The sequence below is a fragment of the Anarrhichthys ocellatus genome, unplaced genomic scaffold, assembly GCF_004355925.1.
Source record: "Anarrhichthys ocellatus isolate YVR2014 unplaced genomic scaffold, GSC_Weel_1.0 scaffold22, whole genome shotgun sequence".
Taxonomy (NCBI): domain Eukaryota; kingdom Metazoa; phylum Chordata; class Actinopteri; order Perciformes; family Anarhichadidae; genus Anarrhichthys; species Anarrhichthys ocellatus.
The window spans coordinates 6,299,748-6,311,995 of NW_022280052.1; the positions used below are offsets into that span (position 1 = coordinate 6,299,748).

At 42.8% G+C, this 12,248-nt stretch overlaps 1 protein-coding gene across 4 annotated transcripts in view; it reads left to right on the forward strand.

Annotated features, from left to right (window-relative positions):
* The window catches only part of LOC116390211 (arf-GAP with coiled-coil, ANK repeat and PH domain-containing protein 2), a 46,346-nt gene that overhangs the window by 24,536 nt on the left and 9,562 nt on the right, over window positions 1–12,248 (forward strand). The window contains exons 10-25 of one of the 4 annotated variants that reach the window (XM_031859627.1): window positions 150–161; window positions 2,413–2,469; window positions 4,630–4,742; window positions 5,195–5,246; window positions 5,669–5,769; window positions 5,959–6,064; window positions 6,366–6,574; window positions 7,292–7,361; window positions 7,475–7,569; window positions 7,743–7,930; window positions 8,676–8,777; window positions 9,387–9,479; window positions 9,894–10,126; window positions 10,218–10,327; window positions 10,452–10,562; window positions 10,972–11,033. In XM_031859627.1, coding sequence (XP_031715487.1) covers window positions 150–161; window positions 2,413–2,469; window positions 4,630–4,742; window positions 5,195–5,246; window positions 5,669–5,769; window positions 5,959–6,064; window positions 6,366–6,574; window positions 7,292–7,361; window positions 7,475–7,569; window positions 7,743–7,930; window positions 8,676–8,777; window positions 9,387–9,479; window positions 9,894–10,126; window positions 10,218–10,327; window positions 10,452–10,562; window positions 10,972–11,033 — 1,714 coding nt within the window. The remainder of the gene's footprint in view (window positions 1–149; window positions 162–2,412; window positions 2,470–4,629; window positions 4,743–5,194; window positions 5,247–5,668; window positions 5,770–5,958; window positions 6,065–6,365; window positions 6,575–7,291; window positions 7,362–7,474; window positions 7,570–7,742; window positions 7,931–8,675; window positions 8,778–9,386; window positions 9,480–9,893; window positions 10,127–10,217; window positions 10,328–10,451; window positions 10,563–10,971; window positions 11,034–12,248) is intronic. The other 3 variants (XM_031859631.1, XM_031859628.1, XM_031859630.1) reach the window with 3 other exon arrangements.

Sequence of the window (12,248 nt, forward strand, 5' to 3'; positions counted from 1 at the left end):
CTCTCTCTCTCTCTCTCTCTCTCTCTCTCTCTCTCTCTCTCTCTCTCGTGTCTGGCTGCTCATACACAGACAGCCCTAACCAACTGTCTCTTCTTCTCTTCTACTTCTGCTCCTTTCCCCCCCATCTCTTCTTTTTCTACTCACTTCAGGCTGCTCTGCAGGTAAGCTGTGTTACTCTTCCTTTTTTCCACTTCACTGTCATTACTGTGTCATGTCTGCATGGTTGGATAGACACTGTACATGGAGCCGGTTTATCACGAGTTCAACTGGCATTATGCATGATATGATGCTAATTAATATATTTATGTCATCACGCGTGTCCCTGTGCCTTTTGCAGTTAGTGTATAAGCTGACCTCAATTGTGCTTTATCACACAAGACTAGCCACAGTGCATCATGCTGCTTGTTTTGTGCTTAGTTTGGTTCAGTTATGTACATATGTTAAGCTAAATGTATTTGTTATTGTCTTCGTCACATGTCTTTTCAGTTATCTCTCAAAGGTTTCCAGTTGAATGAAGTGAAGCATGCTAATAGTACTCAGTTATGGGTATTTCACAATTAGAAAAGAAATGCATTGAACTTGCACATATTTACTTTGAAAATGAGCAAAAGCAACATTTGGTGCTAAGATGATTTGGTAACACTTTACAGTGGCTTCACTCTGGTATATTATATATATCACAACAGTGCTGCATTACTTAATGAAATATCCATAACGTTACTTATTATAATACTAGACTGACACGCGTTCCCAGGCTGACTTTAAGTGAGTGACCAGGTTGGGGTTTAGCATTTTTTCAAAGGCACTTCAGCATGTTGCATTTGGACTTGTACCTGCTGTGACAGGGACTGTATAGTTCTCCAACCCATCAAGCTACTTCACCACCTTGCAATAGAACGTACAATGCCGATTAAATACATTATAGTTAGTTTGAACTGATCTAATGGCCTGTATTAGTGACCAGGGTCATTTGCACATAAAGTAAACTGACTTCTATGGATGTCTCTGACTCCTCCACTTGTCTTTGTAGTTGCGTTGGTGATGCAGACCGTTGACTCGCTGTTTCGTCCTCATCACTTATTGGTTGAATGATGTGTGAAGGTTGGGCATACTGGGCAGTGTTGTGAAACTCCACTGGACAGAGAATGCTTCTTTTATACCTGATTATGAGCCAGAAAGTGAGTTTTGAAAGGCAGAAGTCTTCTGAAGTAATTGGTTGTTGGTATTGATGAATGACCATATAAGCCCCCTGTTATTTTATTACGTGTCATTACGTGTTGTGTGTCATTTGGCACTAAAACATTTACTAATTGCCAACTTTACGACAATAATATTTACACACTGTCCACTTGATTTGTGCTTGCACACAAACCTTTCCCATTATCGCTGTATTGATGAAACCGTTCATCCGCACGAGAGCTGAAGGGCGACCCGGTGTTGTGTTTGAATGCTTCCTATCTGCCTCTGTGCAGCAGCAGCACTATGACCACCACAGGGCATTACCGCGCCCCATTGGGGCTAATGAAGAGAGAGAGAGATGTTTCGGTCTTGTCTCATAAAGAAAGAGAATACGTGTGATTGGGTTTGAAGCGACTATGATATTAAAATAATCTCATTTATTTTTCTGCAAGAATCTGCCAGAGTCTGTTAACTGTCATACACACTAAATGCCATTTCAAAAGCTCAGACATTCAACATTGTTTCAGGAGTAGCTAATTTATTAACACACACACACACACACACACACACACGAGGGAGATAAGAGAGTGAGGAGAAAAGCTCAGCACGCGTCTGGTAAATTGAAGTCAGTATAAATGTTTGATGCCTAAGCTCCACTGCACGGTCCACTTAATTATTCTAACAGCCACACTAGCATCACACACACACACACTCACACACATAGGCGCAGGTGACCTTCGCTTAGGCCTCAGGAAGAGGAGCAGCAGCAGCAGAGTCAGTGACGAAAGTTTTGATGGACATGCACTGTCATACGAGAGGAGGTGGTGAGGGTTTGTTGAAGAGACGGGCCACGCTGCTTAGAGTGACACACTGCCATTGAGATGCTACACAGAGAGACTTTGAGATAGCGAAGATTCATCGGCGTAACGGGGAAACACAAAACCGGCAGAAAATGAAGATTTTCAGCCGTTTTCACTACGTTTGGTATCTGGTGAGTGCACCTAAAGAAAGGAAGCTGAGTTAGAGTGTGTGTGTGTGTGTCCATGCATGCGACAGCGTCTCTGTGCTCATGGCTATTTATAGTAATAGTCAATGTTTGTATGTGTTTGTCTTGTGTCTACACCATTTTTATTTTTGACAAATCCATGATTTCTAATATTCCTGTGGTAGCGTGAAAAATACATGATTTATTTGTTTCTGTGTGCCGTTCTCTTGCTGTGTGTGACATTTTAGGACGTGACTGAGCTCGAGTCAGACTGCCGCAACTTTCGCGCTTGGAGGTCGACCTCTGTACGTAGAGTCACCACCCCCCCCCCCCCCCCCCTTCCCCTCCCCCCCTGCACACGCTAAGAGACCACATCGCATTGTTTGTGTACATGTTTACACCTTCGTCTTTCTCCTCATTTCAGAGTGCCTCACATGCATTGGTGTTGATGTGCTTTGATTATGCAGCATGTTTGTTTTGATGCCTCGTTGGCGGTGCTGTTGTGTGCTGCAGTGAACTCAGGTTGCTGGTTTGATGTCAGTGAGTGGTTTGGTTGCTTGTCAGTCCATTGTCACACATCTCTGTTGACAGGCGAAAACCTTGCATCTCTAAAATGTTTCAGGAACTAAGAACCACGGCCTTACTTCTAGTGTGACAGCTAAATGTTCAGGGTTTCTCAGGCCCACGCGGTTAGTCATTTCTCAACCTGTAGTTGAAACAAGAGAACCAGAAAGGTTTTCACATGACAGCAAGAGTGAATTGAAGTAAAACAAAAGAAAATGAATTGTGTGGCCCTACTCCCGAGGTTCATATTCAAGGTGATTTGTTGAATGCCTGGATTGGTATTTTCCATTATCTTTCTGTGCAGAAGCTTAATACAGACACAGTTTGTTCCCCTTGTGCACCCAAAATAACCTCAGTTGTCCCAGTGTATGTCCTGCTGGAAAATTGTGTGTGTGTGTGTGCGTGTGTGTGTGCATCCATCTGATACACCATGGTATCATAGGGCAGAGGGGTTTAACTTAAGCTCAGGTTACGTTTACAGATCCAAGCAATGAGACTATGTGCAGTCATGGACTATAAGTAATGCACAACATCAAACACACAAACAGTTTGTTGTTTGTTGTTGTTGGATCTGATCTATACTCAAGAGCACTTGCCTGATTGAAAGTTTCTAAAGCAAACATAGATTAGTATAAATGTTTGAGAACACTTTATCGGACAATGCTTTCATCCTTGATTCCGATCAAGTACTCTTTGTATTAAAAGAAAAATCTGATTTGTAGAAGCATTTAAAATGAAGCACTTTGAGAAATGACTTTGTAAACATCAGGAACAAAGACCGAATGCAGTCAACCTTTTATAGTTTCCTCCACTGAGAATAGGAATGTGTAGAATCTTAATACATATTTGTCCACTTGTTACATGTTTAGCATGGTTGTTTTCCAGGAAGTTAGGAGGAAATAATAGTCCGTGTTACCACCTGCTAAATGACTGAGGTCATCTCCACTCAGCACACAGAATTATGAATGTTGACAGAATTTACTTTCTGCTCTCAAGGTTGAAGCTCATTTCAATTGGTCAGGGTTTTTCTATCAGAGCGCCGCGTCATAGTCTGTTAAATAAGGTGAGTCTCTGTCTGTGTCAGGAAACGACTCTGAATGTTTGTAGAAGAACAACAGGGAAGGTGATTCCACAGCTCACTACAGTGACAGACCTGGAGTCGTGACTGGTTGTGGAGATGGTGACACTCGGTGTAACCTGACTCCACAAGGACACACACACACACACATGAATGCATCATGGTGTTCAATGTCACTTGAAGCTGAGAAAGCTTGGAGGGTGTTAGGAAAGTGTGGCAGCAGCTCAGGTAGTTAAGGCAAGACATGACAAGACAACTCAGTGAGAGAGAGGATGTAGGAAAACTTTACTTTACTTGGAAAACAATAACTAACTCACTATGTGTCTGAATACCTAACTAATTAAACTCTTATAATGTCTTTGTTCAGTGGCGTTTGTTGATGTAGCCTCAGTCTTAATTTAAGAAGTCATGTGCGTGTTTAGAGTATTTGGAAGACTGGACATGGTGGGTCTAGTTGGCAAACCACAGAGTATATGACTTTAACTTATTGTAACTGACAGTTTTAACTGTTATGAATATACTGTAATTATTACTCTTATTAGTACCACTTGTCAAATCAACTTCAGCGACAGAGGGAGATGTGGATTAAACAATACAAATGATTGATATAGATTTTAACTCTGGAACCGTCAGCTGTGCTGGCGTGTTGTTTCTATCTTGTCCTATTCTTGGTGTGAAACATCCAGGTCCGTGTGAGAAGCAGCCGAGCAGTAATCACTAGGACCAAACAACAATATCCACATTTTAAATGTTGGTAATTTGAGAAATTTGTATTTAATGTTTGCTTACTTTTTCTGTCTTTGCACTCTTTCTTTTTGTTCAGGACTTCTCGAATGACGACACCAAGCTGGAGTACAATGTGGATGCAGACAACGGCATCGCAATGGAGGGTTATCTGTTTAAGAGGGCCAGCAATGCCTTTAAGACGTGGAATAGGTACAAAAGACACAATTCATTCAGTCTCCTTATGAATACATTTACAATTCCATTATATGATAAGGATCAAAACTTAGAATAGAGATATTGCTTTAAATTTGAATACGTCATCAATTACTTTCAAACCAGTTTTGATACTTTTTTCACGCCATTCGTGACAATCAAACCACAGTCACCTCTTTCTTTTAAGGTTGACACTTAAGGTTGCATAATAGTTTAACCCAACAAATATTCAAAGCTCCAGCTGGGATTGCTGTTCCTCTCATCGTTTTATTCCAAAGTGAATGTTAACACTGGCTGAATCCGGCAGATTGTAGTTTTACTGTATTGAGATACTCACCAGCTCTCTCTCTAAGCATTGCCATTGCTCTCATCCACACTAGAACTACGTCAAAGCGTCTGATTTCAGGAGTATCACCAGCAGCTGCATGTGACTCTGTTTTGTCTTTCAGGCGTTGGTTCTCCATCCAGAACAATCAGCTAGTTTACCAGAAGAAATTTAAGGTATGTCGAGTGACTCCCTGCACACTGACCACAATCAAATATGCATGTGTTCGCCCCCCCCCCCCCCCCATATGTATTTTTAACGTAGCTTCGTTTAAGAGCTGTAGTAACCACTTCAACACAGACGCTTACTGTAGAATAAACCACAGCTGTATGTGAAGATGTGTGTCTGTAATCGTTTAATATGATGCAGTCCATGTCAAAATGTATTGTTTTGTATTATGTAACACTGAAGAATTATTTTTATATATTTTTGCTCCATTTTAAGAGCAGTTGGACAAAAACAGCTTGTAGCTTTGATTGACACATCAGGCACTGTATGGAAACATATCTATGCAAAGTTGTTATTTGCGTGTGTGTGTGTGTGCGCATGTGTGTGGTTGTGTTGTGTTGTAACCAAAGCTGCTGTGCTGTCCCCACAGGACAACCCTACAGTGGTGGTGGAAGACCTGAGGCTGTGTACCGTCAAACACTGTGAGGACGTAGAGCGTCGTTTCTGTTTCGAAGTGGTGTCGCCCACCAAGTAAGTTTAAGTCCCTATTAGTCTAATGAGCAGTGGAATATGTTACTAAAGTTGGGAAGGTGGAATAGCAGTGTACCCACCTTCTCCCAATTGTACGCGTGCACACACACACACGCACACGCACGCACGCACGCGCACATATATACATTTAGCAGACCGCAGTTGTGTGATGCTTGTCTGTCCCAACAGGAGCTGTATGTTGCAGGCAGACTCGGAGAAGCTGCGACAGGCCTGGATCAAAGCCGTCCAGAACAGCATCGCCACCGCCTTCCGCGACAAGGGAGAAGACGGCGAGGTAAGAACCAAACACACTGACATATACTGACTGGATGGTCGAAGGGATTCACATATACTTTAGTTAAATAAATGGATAAATAGATCAGGTATGGAAACATTAATGAACCTGTGGTCACGTATGTAAAACCAGTCTTAAGTATACATTCAGTTCCCCCTTGTCTAGACTGTTAGTGTTTGCTGCTATAATACCACAACTACACCACAGGGATAAACATTTGATTTAGCTTAATTTCATCCTATCCCATGTTGGTAGATATTTACCATCCATCCTGTGTATCTCCCTGTCTCTCTTATGTCAGAAGCTTGATAGGAAGTCGTCCACGTCGACGGGGAGCCTTGATTCCGGCGGGGAGCCGAAGGAGAGGCCAATCAAAGGAGAGAGTGCCCTGCAGAAGGTCCTGGCCATCCCAGGCAACACCTGCTGCTGCGACTGCGGCCAGCCAGACCCCCGCTGGGCCAGCATCAATCTGGGCATCACCCTCTGTATACAGTGCTCCGGTATCCACAGGTAAGGTCATTTATTAATCCTTATAATACATAAAAATGGCAATAAAATGGCAATAAAAGAAAAGGAAAATTTAAATTCTCAAATAAACAACTTACACATTTAAGTGCTATGAAAAGTAAAGGGGTTTCTTCCAGGGAGGAGGAACTAATAGGAAACTAATAAACTGAAGAAACTAATTGTATTTATTTATTTATCTACCACTCTGCAGGATCACAGTTCATTTTGAGTTAATTTTGGTTCCATGAAAACCGGAAATTATTATCATCAGCATTCATTGCATGTTTTTCTGTTTGATGTGTTTAGGGATTTATGAAATGTAAACTCACGCAGCCTGCTTGGGATGTTGTGACGACCTTTTGTTACTTTAGTTTCCAGAGAAAAATATTTAACTATCATTCGTGCCAGATTTTAATTCATATATAATTGTCCAGGGATTCAGCTTTTCTTTCTCACTACATCCTAAAAAAAATGATCTTCATTGTGAGTTTCTAACCAGAGTCAGTTCAGAAATTAAAGGAAATAAATTATACAAAAATGTAATATTTTATAATCTGAGAACTACCTTCTCAACATACTGGGTCTTTGTGGTTAATGCTGCCCATAAACCTGCAGACCCCAATTTCCACTTTACGGCTAAAATACAAATCTACACTCAAGTGTGTTGAAACGAATGAACAATGCCTTTGTGCTTTTTTCTAATGCTTCTTTGACCTGCAGGAGTCTGGGTGTGCACTTCTCTAAGGTTCGGTCTTTGACTCTGGATACATGGGAGCCAGAACTTCTGAAGGTGATGTACATGAACAATCATACACAAACATCCAGTTCAAACTGAAAGTCTTACTTTCAACAAAGCGCCGATAACAAAATGCTTCTAATTTATTTTGATTGAACCTTTCACAGTTGATGTGTGAACTTGGAAACGGAGTGATCAATCAGATCTACGAGGCTCGGCGAGAGGAGCTGGGATCCAGAAAACCGCACCCAGGAGACCCAAGGTACAGAAGCTGTAGACAGCATAACGTAATAGTTTTTGATGAGATAATTGATTAGAATAGAGGCATCATCTTTATATAGACAAAACTTGACATTGTGATGAATTAAATCTGCAATCTACAAACTGTTGTTCAGCTTTTGCATCACATTGAACTTGTGCTATGCTTCTCAACAGACACGAGGTAGAGGCCTACATCAAAGCCAAATACGTGGACCGGCGGTTTGTACGCCGGCCTACAGACGAGGAGCTTCGCAACAAAGTGGTTTCTCTGAGCAAACAGGAGAAGAGGCTGAGCAGCAGCTCTGAGCATCTGCCCCCGAGACCGCCACCGCCCACCCCAAAACTCCGACCCGGCCAGTCAGGTCAGTCGAAACATTAACATAACGTAACACAGTTCTTATACAGAGTCTGTCGACCGCAACCTTTCACTCATCGCTGAACTTAATGAAATAACTGACGACAAAACTCATTCAAATGTACTGATCTTTGCCTGATTCTTGTCTGACGATAACACAAATGATTACCACTCAAAAACGTGTACTGAATTTTAGCTGGATGGATGTAAGACCACGAGGTCCCACAAGCTGCTGGGAGCAAATGCAGTATTCACCTGCAACGTTTAAAAATGAATACAAATTTCAGAGATTGGATGTTTCTGTTATACAGAACTGTTAGTTTCTCTTCCGAAACAAAATTGCATCAAGATGGCAAGGTCCGTGTCATTTGTGATTGTATTGCCACCTTTTTTTCTTTTACTATATCCTCTATGTGATTTAAGCACCGCCATGGAGAAGTGTCTCCCCATCGGCATACTTTATGTTCTCTGTGAACAGCACATGCCTCAGCCCTCCTTGCCTCCCATTGCTTCTCGTAGTCCGTCTCCAGACTCCAGTGTCCACCAAGCTGGTAGTCTAACTATCTCTGCTTTTACCCTGCCTTCCTCTCTCTCTCCTCTTCCTCAATATTCCCCCCCCCCCCCCCTTTCATGTTATGTGCTTCTGGACTAACCCCTGCTCTCACTGCCTACCCTTTAACTCCCCCTCACCCTGCCACTCAATTTACACCCTCCGCCTTTCAATTCCCCAACTCCCATTATCCCTAACGTAGCTGTTGCCAGCGGCAAGGAGGCCCGCCGCGACTCTCTCTTCTGTGCTGACGAGCTTGACTCACTCTTCTCCTACTTTGACAACTCTGCCAAGCTCAGGAGCAGTAAGTACTAAATGCTCAGTGTTTGGCTTGCTTCTCCATCCTCCGCTCTCCATTTGTGTTCCCTGCTTTGGGTCTTTGGACTATCAACCCTTCATCCACTGCTCTGTTACTCCTTCATCCAGACCTTCTTAACGGACCATCCCGTCATTTTAAGAGCATTGCAGATGTTTAGTTTTTCCCGGGGCTGGGAAGTGTTTCTCTCTCACGTGGTTTTGTTCAGTGCCTGGTATTTGCATTTGTCTCTGTCTCATCATGTTTTTGCTATTTAGGGACCTGAAACATAAGGTGATGGTGGGGATCTGTCCTCCGGTTCTCTTTCTGTTGATTTCAGCCGGGGTCTTGTGTGCGTACACTAAATGTACAAAATATTAGGACCACCTGCTGTTTGTTGTGATCATACTGGAGGAAAATGATCAGCTGTCAAAAGCCAGCAGATGTTCAACGTCAAAACAAAACGTTCATCATAAGGTTTCTGAGGGGCTACATTAAAGGGGTTGTGTGATGATCTGAAAACAATCAGCAGGAAGGTGTTCCTTTTATTTTATACACTCAGTGAATGACACCTGTGTGTTGTTCTACAAGTCGTGATTCATTCTCTTTGTTTTACAGTAAAAAGTGCAGACAGCGGCATCCAGAACAGCGCTGATGGGAGCAGGGAGATGCTGGCCACCACTGCCTCCAGTAACAGCCTGACAGATGCAGGTCAGACACAAACACACACACACTCACTCACACACCTCTGTCATTACAGAGACATCCCTGCATGTTTGAATATAAAGCAGGAGACATATTAAGTCAAATAATAGATATATCTTGAGCAAGCTTTAGGGGGATAAGTATGTTACAAGAAAATGAAGAAATGGTTAAAAAGACAATGAATGTCCTCGTCTTTTTGTAATGTTTCACTATGTTGGAAGACAAAAAGGAAAACCTCTTGAGTTATAGGAGAGTAAGAAAGTTTTCTCCAGTAATTTAGAGCAGGTTTGGAAAACCTTATCAAGGAATATCATGATTTTCCCAGCCTGGAAAAGTTTGGAGTTTGTCCCAACAGCTTGAAAAGTGTATTTCTTGTTGAGAAGAAATGTCTCGCATCTCTTTTTTCTTCCCACGTTTCAGACGCCGCCGAGTCTCCCCCCATGCCGATGCCTGCCACACTGCCTCCTCCGTCGCCGTGTAAGGAGGTGGTTTTCTACGAGCCTAAGGAGTACAGCTCGGGTCTGCAGCTCTACTGGGCCGCATGTGCCCGCAGCCTGCCGGACATGGCGGAAGCACTGGCCCACGGAGCCGAGGTCAACTGGGTCAACACGGAGGACGACAAGAGGACGCCGCTGATCATGGCGGTGCAGGGGGTGAGCAGCCAAGTAACTCACAGTGGAACAGAACAGCTGATCTTTAGATAATAACAGGGCTTACTTATGATCGTTAAATGATTCCTTTCAGGGTTCGCTGGTCTGCTGCGAGTTTCTGCTCCAAAACGCCGGGAACGTGAACCAGCAGGACGCTCAGGGCCGAGGACCCCTCCACCACGCCACCATGCTGGGACACACGGGGTTTGCTTGTCTTACACATCTCATTACGTCACCAAACCTTTACTCTTACATTTTAAAGAGTGTGATACAACTCAGATTATGTGTGAACTCAAAACAATGCTAAACTTTTCTCTCTCTGTTTTAGGCAAGTGTGTTTATTCTTAAAAAGAGGAGCCAATCAAAATGCCACCGACATCGATGAGAAGACCCCCCTGATAATAGCAGTGGATGCAGCCAACGCAGACATCGTCACACTGTGAGTGTTTATTCTTTTTGTTTTTTTCCTAACCTTTAGATAAGGGATCATTTGCTGTCACTATATAAACCCTGATGGAGTAAAACAAGAACCAGATACAGATCACCCGGTAGAGAATTATTCTCTAAAACAAACCAACCGGTACATTATCACGTCCATTACACAAGCGTCTATCAGAACCGAACCCAGCTGACCCGTCTGCATTAATCGAGGAGTAACAACTTCCTCCACCAGGTGTCACTACTTAGTCAGTTTACAGATCTCTCACCTCTAGATGGAACACAGCGGCCTGTAGTTCGGTTCCTAAAAGAGCCCCGACAATAGTGAGACATTTTAAGAGTCTAAATACTGATTGTATCTCGTACCGATGACTAATCTGTCACTTCCTGTTTCTTAACCTGCACCCCAGGCTGCGATTGGCCAAGATGAACGAAGAGATGCGAGAGGCGGAGGGGCCCTACAGCCAGTCAGGTCAATATAACACCAACAGCCCCACCGACATGCAGTACAGGAAGTGCTTGCAGGAGTTTATTAGCCTGCAGCTGGATGAAACTTAATAACTGTCCGCTCTCGTTGAGACACAGGGGCAGCGTGCTGTGAAACCCGGGCTCATCAGAGGACATGTAAAGCCCAGGTTTCACAGTTGGGGTCAGTTGTCTGAAAACGGCAAATTAAAACCCAGATAAACCCCGGTCAATAATTTCTGATTACAAATTGGAGGTAGCTTTTGTTTTATTACGAGACCCCAGGGTGAAAGGAAATTTGATCCACTGATTCGAGAGAACTCAGCCCAACTCGGTCCGTGGTGCTCCTGTGTCGCTGCTGTACTGTGAGTGCATCATGTTAGCGTCCCAGCTCCTGCCAGGTGCGATGCTGTATTCATGTGACAGGGTTAAAGCCATCGACTCTGGGCTTGTCTTATTGATAGCTCAAAACTAAAAGAAACAGTGTCACTTTTCCCTAGATCGTCTGTACTTCCTCCCTTTAAGTTTAAATGATATAGCCTTTGCTGTTTCCCTCTATTTAAGAAGTATTCAGTGATTTATAGCAGCTAATGATATATATATATTTTTTGACCATTTTTCAGTTAGTGTTGTGTCTCTTTGCAAATAAGAGAAATCTAACCGGTAACTGCCAGAAGTATCCAGTGACCTCAAAGTGACGGCACTTTTCACCATTCGGCAATAATCATGACTTTTGAATGACATTGTTTTGAATCATCTGACCAGTCTGGAGGGGCGTAGCGTGTGTGTGTCTATAAACAACTAAGTTTCATTTTAAAATGACCTGTCAGAAGTAATTTACGCACATTCCTAATTAATGGTTATGCAACTACTACTGTACCTTGTCCTGCGATTGTACAGTTCCCATTTTAAGTCTTAACCATTTTCGAGGCCTGTTTACTTTATTTGAACTGTTTGATGTCCAAAATGCATCTTGCTGTTGTGACATGTGACAAAAAAAAGTATTTTAGAACAGTTTGCTTTTTATAAACATTATTCGAGGAACCATATGATAAGTATACTTCCGACGAAGGCCTTTTAGTGCCATTGCATTGATTGTATTGAATGTTAGTGGGTTTTTACTCAAATATAGACGAACCGCCTGAGGACGGTTCATCGTAGTGTTAGAGAAATGTCCATATCTAACCGTGTGTGTGTGTGTGTGTGTGTGTGTGTGTGTGTG